General features: G+C 36.6%; 1 protein-coding gene across 3 annotated transcripts in view; it reads right to left on the bottom strand.

Annotated features, from left to right (window-relative positions):
* Positions 1 to 8,226: 8,226 nt before the first annotated feature.
* The window catches only part of TBC1D22A (TBC1 domain family member 22A), a 186,632-nt gene continuing 170,346 nt past the window's right edge, over positions 8,227 to 24,512 (bottom strand). For all 3 annotated transcript variants that reach the window (XM_064445566.1, XM_064445556.1, XM_064445550.1), the window contains one exon: positions 8,227 to 11,531. In XM_064445566.1, the coding sequence (XP_064301636.1) occupies positions 11,403 to 11,531 (129 nt within the window). In that variant the 3' untranslated portion in view covers positions 8,227 to 11,402. The remainder of the gene's footprint in view (positions 11,532 to 24,512) is intronic.

Below are 24,512 nucleotides of genomic sequence, written 5' to 3'. Positions count from 1 at the left end.
TGAATGAGCTTGCAGAGGCTAAGTAGGTAGATTAGGAGAGTACAGGTGGGAAAGCGATAAATCCCACGATCAGAGGCATTTACAGCAAGCTATGAGACTCTGCTTTGTGCTGTTTGTTGCTTTAGGCTGGGATTTTTAAATCCCAGTCTTTGTTGTTTTCCCAGCTTTGTTTGCTCAAGGCAAAGTGATTGTTGAATACCTCACACAGAGACCCCTAATTCTGGCTGGGACATCCAGTAATATACAACTTAAATGAGACACGGTATTAGTACGCAGAATTATGTCATTCTGGTCTTACTGCTGCTGGTATTTCACTGATTTCACCATATGGTCAATGTTTTCAGTATGCTATTTTCCTACACAGAGTTTCAGCCTACATGCCAAAGCATAGCATGATGTACGCCAAAGGCTACATTTTGCCAGATTTCCTCCCATGCAGTTGGGTCCTGTAAGATCTGACCAGTCCCCAAATAGCAACAGAAACAACAAACTGGATTTTCCTGGTTCTGAAAACAGCGTCATGGCAGGGTAGGCAAATTTCTTTTGACTGACCCTGATATTGAAGGAAAGCAGGAAATTTCTGACGACTGGCTTGTAAAGTAACTATCCCTGTATGGCATAAGCTTTGGACTGCGGTTATTTTTATTATCCTTATGTTACAGCTAGAGACTTGACTGCTAAAGTCTTCTTTTGTAGGCTCAGAAATAAAGGGTTACTGTTCAGCAGCTTATTGCTGAGTGCGGCTTCTGGCTCTTTGCAATTGTAGGATAGATGCGCCCTCCCGTGTACCAGCTCCGAAGTGTTTTTACAGCCATAGCATTTGGACACCAGAGACACCTCTCCAGAGGTTTGGAGATTTCTTTTTTTAACAAAATTTTGTCAAATAGCAACTCTGCCAAAACTCTCTTTCAATCATCCAGAATTTATTGATAAAATTTTCAATTTGGAAAAAGTGGAGAAGCTTAGACTTGCAAAACAGATACCAATAAAAATAGTGGGGCTGGCTCCCCCCACCTGGCTTTTCTGCCCAAGACAGAAGCAGCACATGAGTACATTCCCAAGGATGGTCTCATAAGATTTTGTACATCTGCTTCTCATAACATCAGTAAAATTCCTGTCAAATAGAGCAGGGGAAAGAAAGATACATTTCAAGGTAACAGCCACTCTGCATAAACTTCATTGAAGGAGCATAGCACCAGACGTACATTTTAATTTCAGGGAACCACTGAGAATTCTTTTATTTATTTTTTACATACTTTGATTTTGACACCAGCATCCCTGCATCAGTTCACCACAAAACATTGAATCAAAACAGTAGCCATCAGTACCTGTGCCCAACAATGTAAATTACTGCATTTTTCAAGCGTATGTGTTTCTTCCTGAAATATTAGAGCATATCAATATACTGTAACGTGCCTGCATTACAGAGCTGTAATACAGGAGTCTCTAACTGACAAAAAGAGTGTCTTTGCTGACAAGGAAAAGCTTCTGGAGATAATTCTAGCTCAAATGGTAGAAGAGTTATGCCAGGGATTTCTTTATGTTTTCCCTCATAAAGAGCAAGGAGTCAAGGGGGAGGTATTTCTATTGCCCATTTTCGTGTAGCTGACTAGTCCATCTCAGCTCTTAACACATCTCTTCCCCAGAGTGAATCGGAGCAGGATGAAAGTAAGAGGCCGTCAACTGTCTCTGTACCTTTGTCTCTTCATCGTCCCTGGAAGCAACCTGAAGAGAGTAATGCAGGCAGTAAACTAGCTGCTTAACATTGGGTAGTGTGAATAATACCTTTTTGGGTGACAACTTAGCTATCTCAAAATATGCTCTGCCTTCCATCTTTTTTTTTTGTACTGCTATCCAAGGTGGTACAGATGATGCTAGTATTGTTATTTGGGTTAGAGATGTATCGGATTGCTTTCCTTTCAATGGATTATCCAGTCAGATTAATTTTTGTCTTTTCTTCTTTTCCTTCTTTCTTCTTCTTCAAAAAAGAGTAGTATTTTTGTCTTTGGATGGTTTTCAGGCTATTTCTTTTCATCTCCTATTGTAGGTTGGGAAATTCCAGATGTATTTTGTTTCCATTGATCTATTTTGCCTAGTCACCATAAATTTCAATCTTCTTCCTCTGCTGCATTTATTCCATCAGTTGTCTTAACTGGCAGTTTCTTTAATAGTCCTTGTTCACGTATGAGATTTTCATAGCTTTGAGCTACTTCTTTTCTCTAGAGAGGAAATTAATTTGCACTTTAAACATAAGCAACACTTAGTCTCCATTCAGACATCGGTAGCTCTTATGCTGTGGGCTGCCTCAGATCTATCAGTATTTTTTTTTTATCCCAGTTTGTTTCTTTCCTTTAATAAAAAAAAAACCCCCATGGTACTGGAACCTGATTTCAGATCCTGAAATTACACTTCCTTTCACTCAGGCCAAGCAAGCAAGAAACCTACCAATTACTTCTGAAGTTAAAATCACTTGCTTTTCAATAAGCCAGAAGCGGATGCTGTATCACTTCCTCATTCTGCAGATCCCGTTAGTATGCCTTAAAAGCCAGAAAGAAAAAAAAAAGCTTATAAAAAACCCTATAAAAGTAGAGTTTGAAGTTCGTGTTATTACTAAATGCTCAAATATATTTACTGTATACAATAAAAAGTTACCACATAATATGACAGGCTAGGCAGATGCTTTTACAGTTATAACGCTTAAGGTCCAAAATTGGATTTGACAAAAATTCCAGAAGTACACACAAATGATACCCAGAGGGTTTTTTCAAACTGAGTTTAAAACATATCTGGTAGTACTTATTGGTTGCAAAGAGGTTGTCCAAGATAAACATTCTCATACATGCTGGGCCTCAGGATCCCAAAACTATGCTGCTTGAAACCAGACTTCTATTCATTGTAGCTGTATTAATCCACTCTGTATAGATACCGGCTAGGTACCTTTGATGAGTTCCATGGTACGTTACCAATTATGGTGCCTCTTCCCTCTAACCATCATTTTCCTCCATCCTAAGTTAGATGAAAGATGGGGTTGTCCTGCCTGTCAGAAAGGAGCAGAACAGGATCTACAAGAAGAGCTTGGAGCAATCTAATGAACTGAAAGCAGTCATTCAGAATGAAAAGATGTATCTTCACAATATTCCTCCTCAATAAAACTTGACGTACTTTCCCCTAGATCTACTTGATAATTTGAAATTGAGAATCACTGCTGTCCTACAGGAACTTTCTACATCTGTACTTCACAGAAAAGTTGTGTAAAATACAATCAATATATGCAAGTAGCAAGACATAAGATTAATGTTATTAATTTAGTTGAGGAACAATGATTTAAAGTGGGCTGCTTAGGCTCTTTGATACAAAGATGGGTCAGGCTAACTAAAGTAAGGATGACATGGAGACTTGGCATTTCTAAAGGCGTAAGTCCCAAAGTTTGCCTTTTCTCCTGACATGGAAAACCAACACAACCACATTCATAAAGGTGAATGCATGGTTTAAAAAAGATTTGAGAACAAGTCTAACCTCTGATATGCAAACACAGTACGTTTCCTCCTACCATACACAAGTACTTTTCAGGTAGCTGTGGGCATCACACTAAACTTAAGCAGTAGCCTCCAATTTTTCAATTGCTAATACTGTCACTTTTGGTATTCTTCAATACCGATTCTTCAATATTGGTATTCTTCAAAAACAGTTTAGTTTCACAACACTGAAGTTACTCTGTTTATCCTGTGGATTGATAATATGTTACTGGTGGGTTACTAATTTGGGGGGTGGGGTGGTGGTTTGTTTTCTTTCTAAAGGACACATTCAGCAGGACACAATCAGGCCATTTTGCTGCTGACTTACTGTTTCTGTCTTCCAGAGGAATATGCAGGTATATGAAGTGAACACAGTTTCACACTAATTTGTGGTTTGGAAATCTGGTCAGCTAAGCAGGACCTCCTCTGGGCATTTCTCAAGTCCTCACTCCCTGTCACATATCAGCATCCCAGCCAACAATTCCCTCTAGTGTTCAGCAGTTTCACCCAAGACACCGACAAATGCATGGTCCATTCTGTGAGGTAGGATCTTTAGCTTCCTCACTGTCTGGAAAACAGATTATATAGTTTGGACGCTACTTAAATGGGAAGAGTAATCCCTACTATTACTACTTCTTTTGGTTAGACAGGATGGTAAATTGTGTCCTATACATTTTGCTTAGCAGCCTATAATATTTATTTACATTACAAGTAGTAGGAAGAAGATCCCAGTGCAAAGATCCCATTTTAAAATGAAGTAATTTGTCAACATTTCTGTTTCCACTCATTTCAATTTGCATGCAAGGATACTAAGTTTTATCTCTGGCTGTGCTACAGGGCTATGGTTTATTCACAGCAGGAAAGATAGCAAATACAAACAGCAAGCTAATGGGCTGAACTGCTATCTAGCTGGAGCTAAAGCATAGCTAAGTAAGGTTGACGTTACAGTACAGTAGCTGCAACAAACAAGTCAATGTGTCCTTCACATTATAGCTTATTTGGGCCATGTGAACATAAAATTTGAACTTCAAGTGTGCATTTTAAAAATGCGTCTGAGATAATTCATGATTCTTTCTAATATATGTACAGAAATACTGTTTCAAATTAAAATTGGTAGCAGCCACTTCAAAATATGAAAATGCCAGTGCTGACATCTAGCATTGTGAACATAAAATTAGAACTTCAGGTGTGCATTTTAAAAATACATCTGAGAGAATTTATGATTCTTTCTAATATATGTAGAGAAATGCTGTTTCAAATTAAAATTGCTAGCAGCCACTTCAAAATATGACAATGACAACGCTGACATCTAGCTGTGGCCTTGTCCCCCAGACTCCTTTAGTGCCGGTGGAGATACAGAGAAACTTTCGAGGTGCCACTCACTTGGCACAGTTCAGAGGTCTGTTCAGAGGCAGTGGCGATGGCACCTGGGAAGACCCGTTTCTCTCCATCAGCTACAAAAGGAGCGTGTGCCAAGCTCAGATGTAGATGTCTACATTTCTGACATGCTATAAAACTGAGGAGATAGCACCTTGCATAAATATAACAGAGTGACTACTTAACCAACACTAACTCTTATGTTGTCCAAAGATGTCCCCCTGTCAGGCCAATTATTTTGTGCTTACTACTTTTCTTGGGGAGTCCTTGTTGGATTTGGGTATCCTTTGCTGGCTACAATTCCTTTTAACTTGAATTGATCTGACAGCATATTCAGCATTTTCAGAGCATTTCCATAAGGAATACAAGTTTCCACAAACAAACAGGTGTCCTTGCATGGGGAAAGATGGGCTGTTATTCTTTTGTGGATAATAGAAATAGTATTTGCCAGCATGATTTGAATTATCACAACTTCCATGTCACAGAGGATGACGGCACATTCAACAACAGGCTGGCCCTTACCATTGAAGTATTCACATAAATCTTCTTGAGTAGCCTCTGTATGAGAATGTAATGGCTGCTTCACCTGAACATGAAGATGTCTGCCGCCCAGTATTTTGATGACAGCAACGGAGAGAAATGTACTCCTTTTTTAAACACACATAAAATTTTCCACTGATGCAATAACGGTAAAATATCTGGGAAAACATATAACAACAAAACCTCTTCTTTATTTATATGCCAACTTTATCCATTCCTGTGTGCAAAAGCTGAATTATTTAGTTGCATGAGATAATATATTCTATAAGGTTGCAGCAAATACTTGTTGATGTCTTAGGATAAATTTTTACTTGATCAGGTAGGTATGCGACTGGATTTTTTTCTCCAGATATATACACTGTTGTCAACTACAGTCTAAAGGTGCTTCCACAGGCACTGCTTTGAGCTGGAGTTACCAACTTATTTTTAGACCAAAAGTAGTGATGAAAAATTGCCAAGTGTGTTGAGTTGCCTTAGTTGTTAAAAATGACATTTTATGAGTGAGATAGCCATCTAACTATTGATAAGCCTGAGCATCTTGTTACTTCCTGTGAGCTATCATGACAGCTACATATTCTGTACTGCTGCTGCTGCTAAAAGAATGAACAGAATTGATCAAATGGGCTGGTAGCAGGAACCGTTCACTGGAAATCTCAGTTCTTTCTGGAGGAAGATGGAAATACACGAATTTCAAAAAGCTCTATGTCAGAGTCTGCATTCTGAGTTGGAGGATGAAGTTGTCCAAATAACACCAAGAGATGCATTTCTTATCCTTTCTGAAAATCAGAAATTAATGGGAATAAAACTCTTCTATTCTCCCAGTTTGTTTTTGTTTTTTTCTTCTATTGCTCTAAAATCCAGAATGATCTCCTTCCCATGAGGTGGACCTTTGAGTAGGCAAAGGTAAATGATGGTTGGATAAGAAATTTCTGGAATAAAGTGCATTGGGTCCTAAAATCCAGATCTCACTTGTGAAGGATACGTAACAGGAAAACCAAAGCAAATACGTACACTAAATCCTGATCAATCTGATAACAAAGGCAGACCAATAGACATTGCAGGAGACTTCTGCTAGAAATTTTGGCCCTTTCTGGCTTGTATTAGGAACAAAATGGATACCTGTACTGTAGTTCAGACACTTAAGCTTGTGCCTGGAGCATAAGTTTCTGAGGATCTCCATATGTACTGGTGGCAAATTCAAACTTTAGTTTTTTTGATGTTGAGGAAGCTTGATCACAAGCATAAATGTGGAAGTCCAGTTCAAACAATTATGCTTTGCTGACTGTGCACATTAATTCTCTTTTGGAAGCTTGTAGGAAATCCTCTTGGCCAAAAAAAGTGCCTAGGTTTCAGAGCATCTGTCTCTAAGAGGCTTCCTGTAGTATCACATCTCTCTCAGCCTCTCATTTCTGGCACATCTTGACTCAAGTGTGGGTATGTACAGAAGACACTGAACTGTTAAAAGGTTCTTTGATATGGTGCCACAGCAATTTAATTATTTACTCCCGTGCTGCCTCAGCTACGCTAAGCTTCAGGAATTAGATGGGATGCAAGATTTCAGCTTTAACCTATAAAAATGCAAATGATCTGGAATTAAATTGCTCAGGAACATCACTCTCCATCATACTGTGATTAGAAGCACTTGAGCTGGAGTTCCTTCCCATGACACAGCATCCTGCCTGAGTGATTGCTGGACTGGGAGCTTTTCCACCTTGCCTCCTTTTCCTGTCTCCAAAGAATTTAAAGCACTACAAAACACTTACCTTCCTCCCCACTCTGTTTTCAAGGAGGAAGTGACCTGAAGTGCAGATCAGATTTCTGGAAAGTCCTTTCTGTTGCACTTTACATTTATACCTGTGGGATATCTGCCCAAGACATAAGACAGATATCCAGGACTGCTTCTGTACAAGAAAATCAACAAACAGCTTTCAGCTATGTCTCCCAGCGCATTCCTTGTGAGACCCTGGGACCTTTACTCCACCTTCTGATCTCTTCTGCTTTTGAAAAAGTAATTTGAAAAACCTCCCCTTGCTAATTTTCTGCAGGATCTTCAGAAGATTATAGCAGATGAAGAAACCCAATTTTATTCAAGGTGAGAAACCAGCATGATTACAATTCATCATCACCCAAGCAAGTAACAGAAAGACTGCCATTGCATCCCTATGTCTCTTTTTCCCTGAATGCTGTGTGTAGTTTTACACAGAGAAGTCGTTAACTTTGCCTTCCATACAACCAGGCTAGTGTATTTTCTCACCAGACTCATCAGGATTATTGGAACTCGCCCCTAGCTTCCTTGAAATGAAGGACTTGAGGTTCCCATACATACAGGACATCTCTCCTTGCTTCTTAATCTACTTAAATCATCCTTAAGTTTCCAGATCTCGACCCTTTCACTACCTTTTACTGTTTCTCTGCACAGAGCTGCAGCTCCTCTCCTTCCTCACCCCAGAGACGTACAGAATTCTGTACCTCCTTTGTTTGCCACCTGCTCCCCAGTTTAATTCTGCTGTGGTGTCAAATTATCTTCATCTGCTTTTTGCAGAAAATCCTCAGTACCCTGTATGTATATGGTATATGCAGAGAGATACCTTTGGAAGTTGTCTGTCTTATTAACTTGCAAAATCTACAAGATACAAGGGTAGAGAGTTGCAGAAATGTAACTGAGCACAGAGGTCTTCCTACTGCATTTGCTCTTATGATACAGGGTTTTGAGACCGTAAAACAAACACACCAAAAACATGCTTTGATGTAGTATGCAATATGCCTGATGAAAACAATAAAGCTTTCCACTCTATATAGTGCTTCATAAATATGCCTTTATTTCTTCATCTTTCATCAGTTTTACAGTTTTAACCAGTGCCTCAGTGTTAATACTTGTCAGAAGCACACAATGGAACTTCAGATACTTCTTTTCTGTAGTTCTGAAGTTAAAAAAAATCATGGACTTTTCCATAAGGAACTGAGCCAAAAAATAATGAAAGTAATTTCTTATAACATATTACAGAGTTACATAAGATTTCAACTTACATGTCTATCCTACTCCATGTACTGTATTTACATAATTAACTACTTTTTTATTATTTACATTTTTCAAATACTGTAGTCATAAATCTTTTTATATCGTACATTCTTGTTTAAATTTTTATTACAGAAATTCTCTAACACGCATTTTAGACACTACAATTTCAATATTTCACAAGTTCTAGGAAATTGCTGTCTGGTTTCACTAGTGATGTGTCAAGATGTCTCCTTCATAAGAAAATACATATTACAAAGGAATTTTATAATACTCAGAATCTTGAATTTTGGAAAAAATAAAGTATGTGGGATGTAATAATGATAGCATTATTTCCTTTGCTATGCAATATTTTGTTTGGAATGACATTTTACCTGAGATGTAGAACTGTTAAATGTAAGGTGTACGGTTGTTTTTTTTTTAATAAAATGAAATATTTTATGTAAATCTTAAAGTACTGAGAATTTGAAATTTTACATAAATGTTGGCCTTCTATTTACTGAAAACTATTCCTATCTGTATAGATATATAAATGTTATTTATATATCTAGATCATATTTTCCAGAAAAGTCTATATCTACATAAATAATCATTGTTATTATGTTAGGAAACTTCCCACTATCCTTACAAAGCAATGTGCTCAAGTACAATATTCAACTTCTGACACAGACACAACAGTAAATGTGACCTCTAACGGTAATACTGTCTTCCAAGGGAAGTAAGAGGTACCTGTTGAATTTGGAAGACATGGCAGACAACTCACGTGGACCCGATGAAGGAAATTTTACATATCCAGTTCCATAAATGTTATGCAGGAGCATCTGACACAGCAGACAACTTTGGGTCAACTTCCCATGTTACATGTAACTACCTAAATAACATCTTAATAGAAAAAAAGTTAATTATAGAAAACCCTTACAACATTGTACACGTAATGCTGTGTGTCTTCTCTTGTTACAATAATATGCATTTCTATTAACAAACGATTGTAGATACTAAGTTTAAAGCAAACTATGATAAAGTTCAGGTTTCTTTTATTCTGTTATTGTTAGATACTCTGTTAGGCACAATATGACATTCTTTGTAAACATAAAGATAAATTTTGATACATTAGACCATGAACTGAAGTTACAGAAAACAGTATATGGACATTTAAGAAACACAGATCCACTACACACTCTAGGCACAAATGCAGCAATCTAGGAGGCCTGACCTTGCATCCATTGCAACTGAAACCCCCAGCTGACACCAGTGGAACAGAAATGCATCCTCATCACCAAACACTCATGCTTCTGAATTAATTCAGTTTTTTCTCTTCTACCAAAGATTTAATAAAATTTTAAAATATGGAACTCATAATCACATGTTGGTAAAAATGTATATTATTCTATTTACCCTGAAACACCTAATTATTATGAAGTCAGTGTCAAGAACTAAGGCCCCTAAAACAAGTAATGCAACTAACACACCTAGAAAGCTTTTCAAAATTTTTATCTACATCTTTTGAAGAACTTGAAAATAATCTTCCAATAAGAAGTCATAAGAGAAAACCTCTTGAAGATCTTTCATTTCCCAAACTTAAAAGAGCACTACACTTTTCACGCAACATTGTGCAACTTGAGAATTGAATTGAGGAATAACAATTCTGAGCTTCCAGTATATTGCTTATTGCAACTCTCACCCTTAATAACCTGTATGTGTACGGTAGGCACAAATTAATGAGTTATTTACATCCAGTAGAGCAACATCAGAATTCGTATCTGAAAAGATTTCTCAAAAATAAATAGAGCACTTAAATTATGTACGTTTTAAGAAATTATTCAGTATCCCATGATTAAATGAAGAAACATTAATTTCATCCTATAAAGTCATAGAGGATTCTTATTCTGCTAATGATACAAGAGCAATCTGAGTATGTAGTTACTGTCGTCATTATTGGGAACTATCTTCTCACTTCCTCTGAATAATCAGAAAAAAGGTATTAAATTATTTAACAAATAAGCTTTGGAACGATATATTAATTTTCCTTTTCTAACATGCTAGAAATGGAGAATAAGGCAACAACTGAGATAAAAATATATCTTGCTTTGTAAACCAAGCTTCTTAATACGTTTCTTAAAAGTGAACTTTCATGCTGAAAAATTGAAAGGCCTTGAAAGAAAGGCTTGAATTATTTTGACAAGACCAAGTCTTCTATTTCATTCATTATTTTAAAAACATTCCAAAATATATACAGAGAGATTTATTTCAGTGTTATAGATGAGTCTTCGGCTTTAGTAACTCTTCTGTAGAGCTAAAAAGCTTCTACAGCACCCTGCAAGACTGAGTAATGTTTAGAAAATGCCACCAATTTCCACTGCAACCTCCTATATTCTTATATTATTGAAGTATTCTAACCTAATTCCATGGAAAAACAACAGATGGTGTGTGAATATCAGTGTATTCTGAGTTATAACCAGACCTCAAAACACAGGCTTTGCTGTCCCATGTGGCCTTTATGACTATGTAATTTTTTTTTTTTTCCCACTGAAAGTAAATAACTTTTATTGACCAAAACTGGCTGATAAAGTCATGGCAGGTGACACTGAAATAATGACAAAATCATTCTGTAAGTAGTTTTAAGTCTTAGGTACATACAAAATTGCTCGACATAGATCAGACAGACTGCAATGCTCCTAATTAGTGAAGAAGGGAAGAAGAAGAAAATTATGTGATAGACTTCTGAACTAATTTTTCATGCTGAGCAAAAAAGTTCACTTTTAAGTTCATTCAATGCTTGATAACCTGCTTTGTCCATTTCTTTGGTATTCTGTTCTCATTCGGCAAATTCTAACAGAATTTTAATGGTCGTCTTAATTCAAATGAAAGAGCAATGAGCTGAGAGCACAACCAGAACAACAGATGCCATAGTACTGCAGAACACGTTGGTGTTAATGATTTCTGGCTCTTTATATTCATTTCTTGTAATGATTGGGGGCATCCGCAAATGCAAACTTCAGTCTGTAGGCCTCTGCTAGGAGTACACTAATTTCTTCATTTTCCCAGTGTACTGTGGGCAAATTTTGTAAAAATATCAGCAATTCCTAGATGGATAGAAAAACAAAACAAAACATTTTTTTCAAATACCAGTGTAACAGCAATGTATTACTTATACAGTGATTATCTACAAGCACTTACTCATGGTAGCACCTCAGTATTCCAGACAAACCTGAGATCCCATTAGGTTTAGTGATTTTCCTATAACTTTTACAGAAATACTTGTTATTCAGTATTTCCATTCAGAAACCAGCTATTAATTGTAGCTGAACTATGGTTATTTTCTAGCGTTCAGAAAAATAAAATAACTCACTTGCTCTGTATATACTATGAGTGAAAGAATGCATTACTACCCAAATGAGAGATGGGTAAATTCTATGTACTTGCACTTGCCCTTGTACGATTACACCACTATTGGTGCCCCCATCATGGATGCAGACCTCTCGCGGTATGTAGACAATCAAGAACTCACCCGCAATGTATCAGAACCATTCCATTAGTCTTCTGAGTGGTAAATAGTGTTAGCATATCAATTTTATTGCTGGTAATTGAGATACAATGCTCATGGGCATTGGAGTCACTAGAAACTTCTAGAAATTTAATTCTGAGCTCTGTAAGTCCAAAATGGTTTAACACAGGACCCAGTCTTCTTTTAGATTTGCCATATTTCCTACATTATTTTAGCACCTGGGTACATCTTGCACACTTGCCAATTCCAACCAAGCTCTAGAAGTTTTCACATACCCGTTTGCCTCTAGTTCTTTAAAAATTCCACATGTATCTTCCACATTGAAGATCTTCAACCTACTTTCAGTTTGTAACACCTGTTGCCCAGATCATTTCAATGTCGCTATACTGGGTATGAACAATAGGAATATCTATAACTTCCTCTTTAAGGAGCAATAAAATATTAATTTAATTTTTAGTACCTTAAATGTTTTTATAACCTCTTTATCAGGTGGGTAAGAGGCAGACAGCTACAGACAAAGCAAAGTTGCTGATTACATTGCAGAAGTGCTAAAATTTTCTTCCCTACTCTTCTCACATGCAAATGTGAAGAATATCTGACTTCTGGTGATGCTGCTTTCTAGGTATGCCTTGTATATACTACAGCAAACAACAGTTCAATTTCTTTCAATGTTAATTACATAGCAATATAGATAAGACTCATTAATAAAAGTAATTTCAATTTATAATTTGAATTTAATTTGAAAAGGTCCTAAAATGTGGATTCCTGCTTTTGTAGGGTATCTGTTTTATTGTAGCAACATGGGATCAGCAAATAAGCCCAATCTCCTCTTGGTCAAAACCCCAGGATTGTAGCATAGATGCTGAACTGTGAGGCACAGGATCAAATCCCACTGACTACACCCTGAAGGATCCTTCAGAAGAGTTACCTGAAAAATGTTTGCTTCCTATTCCATCACTGAATGGTCAGAAGGGCATTATATCTATCTGTTTTGTTGCCTATCCAAAGTATTGTTGTGCTCCAGGGCATGGAGTTATACACTTGGATATATTCTCAAAATTATGGTTGATTGTTAAGTTTGGGACTTCTGACAAAAATTTCCCAGTCACTTCAGATGTTTTCCCCTTCCCTGATATCTGGGGAGAAGTCTTTGGCAGTGATGCAACGATAAGTTACTTTTCTATTTATACATGGAAAAAAAAATAATTGTTATTTCAGTCAGTTGGAGTCAACTCCCACCTCAATGCTTAGCCCTGGTTTCTCACTCTCTTCTGGCTTCTTGTCCCAAAATATTTTCTTACAGGTCAGTTTTTCCTCTTTCTTGTATCAGGTTTAGGCAAAATTCATTTCAAGCAGCCTAAGCCCAGGAATAGAGGTTATAAGGAGCTCACTGGGACAGTGCCTGTATGTTCAGTTCTGATAACAGCACCAAAATCCACCATGACCCACAGCAGCACAAAACTTCAAATCCTCATCTGTACACTGAAGCTTGCCAGCTGTGAGAGCAGGACTCTTTGGAAGATCATCTACTACAAATTCTCTCCTGAATTCATGTAAATGACAGCTTTGTAATGCTCGCAATTTGACCAAACTTGGCAAGTTATTTTTTTTTTAAATAAAAGGCAACTCAAAAGCCCACAAATCCTCAAACCTGATGCAAAAGCCTCCCTAGGCCAATTATTAAATTCAAGTTTCAAACTTTCCAAACAAAAGACCACCTTGACATACCCTGTTTCATGCTTTTAATTGCTTTGACAAAAACATTCCTTAAAATTTAAGTTGTGTCAAAGCAGCAAAAGGGAAGTTTTTGGATGAGTTACATCACAACAAACTGAATGTGGAATTTTATGATGGGGGTTATAAGGCAACCTCAGGAATAAGTGCAGTTGTTAAGCCTCCTTGTACCTTCCAGGTGCTCTATTTTTGCAGAAAAAAATGCAGACAATTCATGCACATCTGTATATGTGCATATATTTGTGAGCATGTGCATATGTATATTTTACATGAATATGTTTGTTAAGATTTATTCTAAAGAGCAGAAATAAGAAAGCAGGAATGCAATTAAAACCACAACCATCACCCTGCTATAAATCAGAATCCTGCAATATCATGTATAAGTACACAGTGAATATCATCTTCTTCATAAGGGTCTTATTTTCCTTGTCCCCCCCTTCTCCCACCTCTGCACCTTCTTTCATGGAAGATGGCTATAGGAGCCCTTAGCAAGCGTTCTGTGACTTCAGGAAACAGCAAGGAACAGAAATGAACATTAAATGATTTTGTGTGTGTGAGAGAGAATTATTTTGGCTTATTCTATTTCATGGTCTTGCTATACTGGTTCTTGTAACATGAAACAAGAAAGGATAGAAGTTGAGCAGTACTATATCTTTAATTATAAATAATAAGTAGTAATACAACAGAGCTATCGTGGGAGTGTCTCTATTACACTTGAGAGAGCACATTTTTAATAAAGTGTTAAACAACTGCCAAAATCCCACTTTTTTTTTATTTCTATCTACTTATTTGACAGTTATGCTAATAACTGTAATTAATAAATTAGCAGTGCAGAGTAGGAAGATTGTGTGGAGGGATGATAAATGCCTACCTACATGAAAGGTTTTTTCCTTTTACAAAAGTAACTTGCAACCAGCTGTAAGACACAGCAGTTAAGTCAGTGAGTTTTGTAAAATTAGCTCTTTTACTGTTTGCAGTGCCAAGACTTTGCTGGGTCAGACTTCTGGTGCAAACTGGTACAGATGATTCATATTGCTTGAGCAACATTTTGGTTTGGTTTTCCTTTGGGCTACTGTTCAACCAATCCTCCGGCCACTGGAGAACTGTAAGCCTTCTAGCAGACCTCAGCACTTGTACTTTGTCCAACATTAAAACATTACCTGTTGCAACCAACACCTGCCTGTACAAAGGTCCTGTTCAGCTATTCAAGAGCTAGTGAATGGAAGCTAAAGTGTTTCAGCATGAGGTTAGAATGCAGGAGTCTACATTAGTCACAAATTTGGTCCACTACACTGATAGTTTCTGTGGCAACTGTACATGTTTTTCAAACTAGAAAATGTTGCTACATGCTTGTGAAACACAGATAATTCTTCTAGATGAATGAAATCTGCTTTTACATTCAGTTTTGACAGTAAGGTGGTCATACTTGATATGCATATCAGAAAATGATTACAAAAATATAGCTTATTTTCTTAAAACCTTCTACGTAGCAGTCACTTTTACAAACACCTGACTGCTCAATGATTAAAAAAGGAAGTAAAATCTTATTACTTGTTACACTTACCTCTCCAGAGCACTGAAGGTACATTATCTTACAGAACGAAACACATTTTCTAAAACAAATTTACAGTTTCAGAGTTTTGTTTGGAAGTGATCGAGGAGGAACCAGACAAAACACACAGTTTTTCTCCCAGGAGACACAGCACAACAGTAGGAGAAATCAGGTGCTCCAGGCTTAAGGCTGGAAAACTCAAACTATTTAACCTTATGCTCTTCGTTGAACATGCAAAGACTGTATCTTCAATATTAATGAAATTTAACATGCAGCTGAAATCTGAAATACAACTACTGGTGCAGAACTAGTTTACTACTTCTATGATTCATTGCAAACTTATTAATAATTTTCATCAGAATTGAATATATACATAAAAGACAGAACAATCCATTGACCATTCAAGTCCATTTCTGTTTGAGTGGGCATTTTGCCACTGTTACCAAGGGTAAAGACTCATTTCTTAACTACTCATCAAAGTCTAAGTCTGATACAGACTAGTGAACATGTGTTACAAATCCAAGTGAAGTAACTAGCCAATGACACACTACTTCAGTGATTTTCTAAAGAAAAGGCTTAGCTTCCTGTGATCTATTAAAGAGCTTCAAAATTGGCTCAGATAGAAATAAATCTTACATCTTGTTAAAAACAAAGTAAAACTTGGCAAAAACCCTAATAAAGAAATTTTATTTTCTTTAACTGCTAAAGAAAATCATGCTGCATTTATTGCTGTCTGAATATGGAGCATTCTTTGAAAACACTCACCCCCCACATCCCCCCAGAAAACCCAACCCAACACCAAAACCAAAAGAAACAAAAAAATCCTAGTCTTTGAATTTGAAGATACGTACTAACATATGCTACTTAATATTTACAAGACCACCTGAGAAGTTTATCTAAAACAGCTCTAATATTTACACTTACAAAAGAGCAGATGACCACAAGAATAATGACTTGAGAGTATTCATTTGTTTTGAATCATTATTCTTATTTTTTCTCCAACAGACAAAGCAGGAACCACTAGAATCCATGTGTAAATAAGGCATCCACGTCAACTGATTAAATCATTTTTCCTATCCACAGTCAGAATTAAAACATAAGACCCTCTGAAATATGATGAATCATAAACTTGAATTAATATTTACCATTAAAAATATATCACTGTTGATAAACTGCTTGGTACATTTCAGAAAATTGCATCTGAAAAGCAGTATTTCTAAAATATTCTTGCAAGAATTTTCTATTTAATTTAAATTATATTGTGAAGCCACCTGAGTGAGAAATCAGGGCAGCCAGTAGTCGTCAGCAGAGCTGGGGTTTCTGAAAGCCTAGTCCATTGTTTATATTCTGTCTGTGTCTACAACAAATACACTCAAATTTACACTCTCTGCATTTGGGAAATAGAGTATCCCAGTTCTATTGGGCTCTTACTGCACTGAATAGCCATATTCATCTCTTGAACAAGGGCCCAGCCTCGTGGCCTAGCCTGCCAGCACCACCTCAGTTTGGTCTATACATGGCGTTAGCCCTCTCCCGTCACATGGTGGAAAAGCATTTCCAGCCTCCCTCTTTCTTTGCCATTCAGGCAGTGGCAGGTTTCCTCCTGACTGGGGACGAGTCACAGGTACCTGAGGTATGTACAACCAGCAGTTCATTCCTCATCTACTGAATAACTTTGTTAAATTAAAATAAACACCAAACCCAAACCAAAACAAAAACAGAATACTAACAAAAAACACCCCCCAACCCCCAACCCCAAAACACAACAGCTCCCCCAGCCCCAAATTAATCCCTGTTTACTTTCATCTCTGTTTAAAACACAAGAAAAATAAGTATTTTCAAAGTGGTAAAAACCTTAACATTGTAGGGAATGAAATGGCAGTGATACCTTTCTTGCCTCAGCCTTGACTGACCAAGTCTGCTCTGAGAAATCACAGGTGTCTGTGTGCATGATCGACAGCTGGGGGAAAGAGGCACTACCCATAGCAGAGGAGGATGAAGGTACTACTAAGATTTGCTCCTCCCTCCCACCAAGTACAAGAAAAAGTTAAGAGACTTTAGCACAGGGCTACTAACATCGTTAGGGGACTGCAGCAGACGTTATACCAGCTGGGAGAAGAGAATGCTAAGGTAGGATCCAAGAGCAGTTTTCCACTACATTTCCACATTACGGTGAGGGTTATAAGTAAGAAAGAGGGGCCAAGAGGCAACAGTAACAAGCTGAAGCTAAACTGTCATAAGAAAAAAGCCCTTCGCAATGAGGGCGCTTGAGCAGCTTGCCAGGGAGACTGTGGAATGTGTCTACTGGGATTTTCACAACTCACCTGGACAAGGCCCTGAGCAAGCTGCTCTAGCTCAGATGCTAGCCTGGCTATCAGCAGTGGACTGCACTGTGGACCTCCCCCTGCCACTGAAATTTTCCAGTATTTTATTCTTTTAATGGATATGGGCTTAATTAGAAAAGAAAGCCAAAAGCACATAAAAAAAAAAACCCTGCTAAACATATTTACTTATTTGGTCCATTTCAGGAAACAATAAAGATATGTTTCCTAACAATGAGAAGGCTGTATATTTTCATTTGGAATGAAAGGATATAGAGGGCTGGTGTAGCAGTGTTGCTGGGTCGTACTATGAATAAATTAAAAACCTATATACCAAACTGATTTCTTAGTATGGCAAAAGATATAAGCACAAAGTATTTAATATTATTTGTAAGAGTGTTCTGGTTTATGTTGATGTATTTAAAACACAATTCTGAAATAATTCTTCAGCACATTTGAAATTCAACATTTTCAAAACAAAAAACCTCTTTTATACAATTTCACTCATTGTATTTCCACTACTTTAAGTGCATTTGGATTTACGTGATAACCTACATGTATGTTTTTTTAAGATATGCTAAAATATGCTAACACTTTACATATCATGGTCAACTATGCTACGATATATAAAGTAAATCTAAACACTTAAGAGCAGCTGTATAGAACGTACTTTTAAAGTAGAAGTACTTTCAAAATATCATTTTCCTTCAACAAATAAACACATACTCAAGAACTATCCTAATCCCCATGTAATCAAGACAAGACAGGGGTTAACTTGCTGCAAGTGCTGTGGTACAGAAGTACCTTTAGAAGTATGAAAAGTAAGAGTATGAGGTCTATGTCTTAAACACCATGGTAATAAGATCTGGGAGTAATACTGCCTGTTAAGCAATGGCTGCTGTCAGATATAAAATTATTCTTGAGGGAAAAAAAAAAATAATCTTATAACGAAAGAGCTGATACATATATCTAAAAGAAAACATCAGACTACAAGGCAGATATCTCAAATAGAAGATCATTTCCAAAGCCCATGTTCCTTAGTTTCCTCTAAAATCAAAATGTTACAAGTTCCTTGTAAACTAGATCAAAGCTGAATACTAATAAAACTTCACAAAACACATTTTTAATAATTATTACAAAGTCATCAGTCTCTCTTCACTGAGACTGTAAACCCAATGAAATCTCAGCCCATTAAATCAATCTTAAAAAATAACCCCAAAACCCAGAAGGAAAAGAAAACACGTTTTATCATGTTTTGAAATCTAGTTCATTAGCAAATCCCCTTATAGTGTGAGGTCCACTATAACCCCTTTAATCCATAGAGTTTTAGCATAAGATTTGGCAATAATACTGGTTATTTGGTAATGGCTATCTATAGCTATTGTGTTATTTATCGTCACCCTCACTCTGACTCTATATGTGGCTCTTGAAGGAAGGAACATCAAAGCCAACTACAGAACAAATAACATGTTGATAGTTAATAAAACATAAAAATATTTTTCTAATGAGTAGAGCACAAACGTATCTTCTAAGATAATCAAAGCGACTTATTTACTTTGAAAACTCCAGACTTTTTTGTCTGTGTAAATTATTGACAACGTTCAACTGCAGGGTTTTTTTAACAGATGAAACTTAACAGAACATAAAAACCAGTAATAGAATAGCATTTTTATTTCTAGCTAATATAAGAATGGCAATAACTAAAGTTAAAATCAAACTTGAACATACTGAGGAAATGAATAGAGTTAGTTTTTAATGTCAAAACTGAGAACTGGTCTATTAATTTAACAAATACAGGCAGTCCTAAAATACAGTATTTTTCTACGAGAGTTGTTAATCCTTCCTGCTGCTAACTGCAATGTAATTATGGTCTGAGTACTTCAGGTCTACCACAGCTCTATTTTGTAGTGATAGGCAGAACCTGCAATCTTACTATATTTTATGATCATGAACTTTTCAATATTATATTTTAGGACTGTATATAACTAAATGAAAGGTAAATTAACATTATATAAAATCTTTCATTATTTAATTGTTAACAGCTATATTTTGAACAAGAGCTGTATCTGTTACACATTACATACACATAAAACACTGCCAAATTTACACTGGCAATTTGATTAAATGCCTTCTTTATAAGAGTTATTTGCACTTTCAAATGTTGTGCTTGAAATTTTAGAATATAGCACTTACTTTTGAAGAACTAATGAAGTGCAATAGTACTAAAATTTATTTAGAGGAATTATTGAGACAAGCTAAGGAGGAAACCAATTATTGCCAGGAGAAAAATGCCCATTTATCTTTTCAGATAATATAAACCAGAAATAAACCATATGCATACATTCAAAGAATTCTAAATATTTTTATGATTTTATGAGAAATTGTAAAATGTGGTGCAGGGGCTAGCCAGAACTGGATAATGATTTGACTTTTTTTTTCCAACCAGATGTAACCACTATACAGGCAAAAGAAATACTTAGTATAGGAATGATTTAATTCCTATTTCCTTTACAGCATTCTTTTTAACTTGCTCATATTTGGGATTGTCGAGTGTGAAGGAAAGGGTGGCGTGGATGGCTAGTACCAAGCAGGCATCCTCTCCGTGGACTCGGTCCCTCCCCTGCATTGCACAGCGAAGCAGACAGACAGATGTGCCAGAGCTACTGCCTGGCTGAGGCCCTGTAATAGCTGCAGTGGCCAGGTTGGTAATGTGATGTACAATGCTAACCTCTAATCCTCTTCCCAGGTACTTAGGACGAAGGACACCCGCTGCTTTGGGACTCAGCCAAACTCAGTCCAAATCCTTCCCCTTCAGCCTGCTATCGAAGTATTAACAAGTGCACTGGGTGCTAACATGAAAGCACAGGTCCAGCGCACACTGCAGAGCCCACCTGACCCTGTTCAGATGCCTTAGGGCTATTTTCCCCTCTCTCTGCTGCTTGCCTTTGATACGTAATGCAGCAAATAAGTAGGGCTCTAGCTCTGAGACAAGTTTTGCTTTTCTTTCTCGAGTACTGTTTTTCCTCTTTCAATGCACTCACCAATATTCCCTACGCTGCTGCCACTTATTTCTCCAGCTGTCCTAACCTACTACATGGAGTTGCAAATAACGGGCTGTATTTCTGGAGTGCTGCGCATCTTATTAATTACCTGTGTTTCAGAGTCAGAGAAAACATTTCTTTCCTATTGGGCACAGCTGGAATTAGGAAAACTAAGATTTTGAAACCTAATACTAAAGAGATAGTAGGAATAGGTCATCTACTGCAGCTTAAGAAATATTTGCTGCAGATGCAGGTTAAGAGGCATAAACGGACCTGGGTCTTTCAGTGGTACAGCGCTGACCTCCTCCACCGCTTCCTGAGCGTGGAAAGCTGCATGCCATAGTGCGCACACAGCGTAGGCAGCGATGGCTGAGAGAGCACAAAGCAGCCCTGTTTGGATACTGGATGCAATAATGCCCTCCTTGTTCTTATCATTTCAAAGATTATGAGTGAACCTAAACTTTGATAAGCAGAAGATGGGGAAACACTGGTTCATCTATGCTAAGTGGTAGCCCCATTTAAGCCTGCCCTAGACACAGTCTGAAGGATTTAGGAGATATATATTCTTGGCAAGTCATAAATCAGCGTCACTCAAGAACTCCGACCTTGAGTGTGAAAGTTCACATCCTGTCCCATGACAGCTTAGAGGAAAAAAAGCAAACAAAAACCCCAAATATATGCTGCAATAGTGAACATTCAATTTCTTAAATTCAATGCTAAAGTTATTTTTTATTACAAATTTCTTTATTGCACATTACCTAAACTATGCATCTAGAATTTCTTGAAAGTGTTATTAAATCTTTCCAAAGAATTGACTATTAAACAATCGTTCCTACTTATCCTAATTTTGACCTTTCTTTCATACACCATGACATCTTAACCAACAGACCACATAACTCAGAACAGTATGAAACTAACTACAGGAAAGGTTACTCAGAGTTCTAACTAGGCTTGCTGCATCTTAGAATGCATACTTTTGAAAAAAATCTAAATAGATTAAAGGTTAATTTCTCCTCCTATCAGCTTATAGTCAGCAACTCAAGTGCATAGTGATTTTCAACAAGTATATCTTTTTGAGTCTTTTATTCAAATATACATTTTTTTCTTCTTCACTTCAACTGAACAATCTCCCATTAATCTTCTGAAAACATACAGAAGTATGCTATTCTTATAATTAATTTCACATTCCTAATAAGAACTTCATAGAAACACACCTTAATATTCTGAAGATGAACGCTTATGAAAAGTTGATGGTCTTATCATTTCCCTTTCATCTTTTTCTTTTCATGGCTACTGAAAAAGATTCCTGGACTCAGCATGTTAAAACCACTAAAACAGCAATTAAAGTCCTGTTTCATCCAGTATGGATCTCTCACGCAAGTCATTAGCAACCTTAATTGCTAATCATAAAATATGTAGTTCTAAAGAACTATGTCAGAGAAGCTGTGCTCACCTAGCTGAAGAGAAGATTTACATCTTCATTTACACAGGTATGAAAATACATAAACTAATATGGCCAAAAAGTTCATTAAAAGACTACATCTTAGCTAATATAGTAGGCAGCCTTATGTCCTTGTTCTCAAATGAAAACAAAAACCAAAACCACAAGTAAATCCCATCCCTAAATATAAAACAGGAAACAAAGTTCCGTTAGATCTTTTCTTAACAAAACCTACCATCTACATGTTATTATCTACAAGTTTGTAAGACGAGGTTAAGGACACAGACTTAAAAACAAAGCAAGCACTGCCACAGAACCTAAAAGATGTTCAACTCCATAAAGAAACACCTTACTTTTGTAATACCTTTTTGTTCTGAACTGTCTCAAAAAGCTTCCAAAATTACTTGCGTGTGAAACAGAAGAAATTAAGGTACCGATACAGAATATTCAAGACACAAGAAAGAAGAGGAAGTCATCTTACTTGAACAGTGATGTAAATTCATACTTAGATCAGCCGAACAAAAACAGTCTTGGGTTCTTCCTTACTTTTAAACTAGAGGAGACAGAACTTCCATTTTAAAAATCTCATATGAAAGGTGAATATCCCAGGAAACATCCAGGAAGATTTCTCAGTACTCCAATTGCTATGGCACAGAGCAGAATGGTCCTGATTATACTTTCTGCCATATTGTTTTATGAAATATTGCTATATGGCTGGTATTTGGAGCTACATGAAGTTTGTATGCATGAAAATACAAATCATAGCAAACAAATTAAAAAAAAAGGCCAAGTATATAACTTGTCACTAGCTCCATGCAAAAAGCAACAAATAAAGGAAAAGTACAAATATCTAGAGTACAATAAGTCATCAAGATTAGAAGTTATTCTGGTAACAACAAAAAAACAACAACAAAAAAACCCACACCAACAAGCAAACCCCATCCAAACACAGGACCTGCTGTACCAGTCAAGACTGTAGCAATTATGGCAGAATTTAATTTTTGAAATGAATTGCCAATGAGCAACTTGCTACATTCTATCATTTTTTTCTGTAGTCAAGCAAGATCAAAATATTTGTACAGCAGATTCCAACAGAAAATTTACTGTTCTGCCCTTCCATAAAGTCCATATGCTCCTCGCTCTTCTTGGTTTGGTTTTCCTGACCATAATTTGGCAAAGCATTTTAAGTGGAACAGTTTGCACAGCTCCAAATTGACACATATTCCCCTCTCTACAATGACTTTTAAATTTTAATGCTGTAATATGAATAGATAAAAGCTCAGCAAAAAAAAAGAAGAAAGAAAATCATAAAATACCAATTTAATATAATGAACCACAGGGATAAGAGTGTATCAAAATTTTATGTAATTCAGACTTAAAGCAATTAGTATGTTTTGACAAAAAGGTATTTCACACTGTAAATTATTCTGAGTAAAATCTCATTTTAAGAGAAAACATATATTAAAGATTGCTGATGCAAAATTGCCTGTATATATAAGTAGTACTGTCTGAGATATACAATTTTTACAACCAATAAATATGTCATAATGAGGTGGCTACTTAAACTAGCATATTTTTAGAACAAAAAAAAAAAATCCTAAACGTAATTCAAATGGAACATTGTCAGTATGCTAGCGATATAGAACTGGAAGAGGCCACTTCCATTATGTTGTTCAATCACCCACACCGCATGAAGCCATATATAGGTGTTTTGTTCTGAATAATAAATAAGAGTTCCACACTTGCCGTGTCAAAAGCCATGAAACATCTGTGCACCTCCGGCAGACTTAAGGACATTAATACAGAGAACCAATGTCTCGGCAGTGAAAAAGAAAAACCAGACCACCTTCATGAAGATATCACAGTTAAAGGAAAGGACAGATGAAGAACCTGTCCAAAGTCCTCTGTCTCTACCTTGGCACAGAATCTGGTAACTGAAATTTTCCAAATGAACCGGAGAAGCCTCACAAAATCAATAACAACTAATCCAAAAATTCCTTCTACTCTGAGGATAACACGAATGTTCACATCAAGAAATCATTTAAGCTTCCTTGGTGAGCAAAGCATGCAGGCACAAGAGCTCAAGACAGGGATCATCCAAGCTGCACAGGTTCTCTCAATGGACAAAACCAACAATATCCCTCTGAAATCTGTCCATTCCTTGATGCCTTAAGAAAAAAAAATATATGAAAATGCATTTCCTTTGTACCCCTTAAAAGAAATGATGCATCAGTTGGAGAGAAGTTCCAAAAGTCCTTCCAGAGACAATCAGACTGAAGCATTAATTCAAAGTAACACAATATAATTCAATTGTACATTAAAAGCTAAAGAATAAAACACTCTAAAACAGTATAAATACTATGCAAGAAACATGATTAACAACTGTGCTCAAGAAATCTTTCAACCTCTGTTTGGGGACAACAAGAAACCCAAACCAGGATTAATCTTACTGTATTACACAATATCATAA

Source organism: Phalacrocorax carbo, chromosome 1 (assembly GCF_963921805.1).
Source record: "Phalacrocorax carbo chromosome 1, bPhaCar2.1, whole genome shotgun sequence".
Taxonomy (NCBI): Eukaryota; Metazoa; Chordata; class Aves; order Suliformes; family Phalacrocoracidae; genus Phalacrocorax; species Phalacrocorax carbo.
Note: the sequence above shows the minus strand (reverse complement) of the source record. Positions and strands in the feature narration are given on the sequence as shown.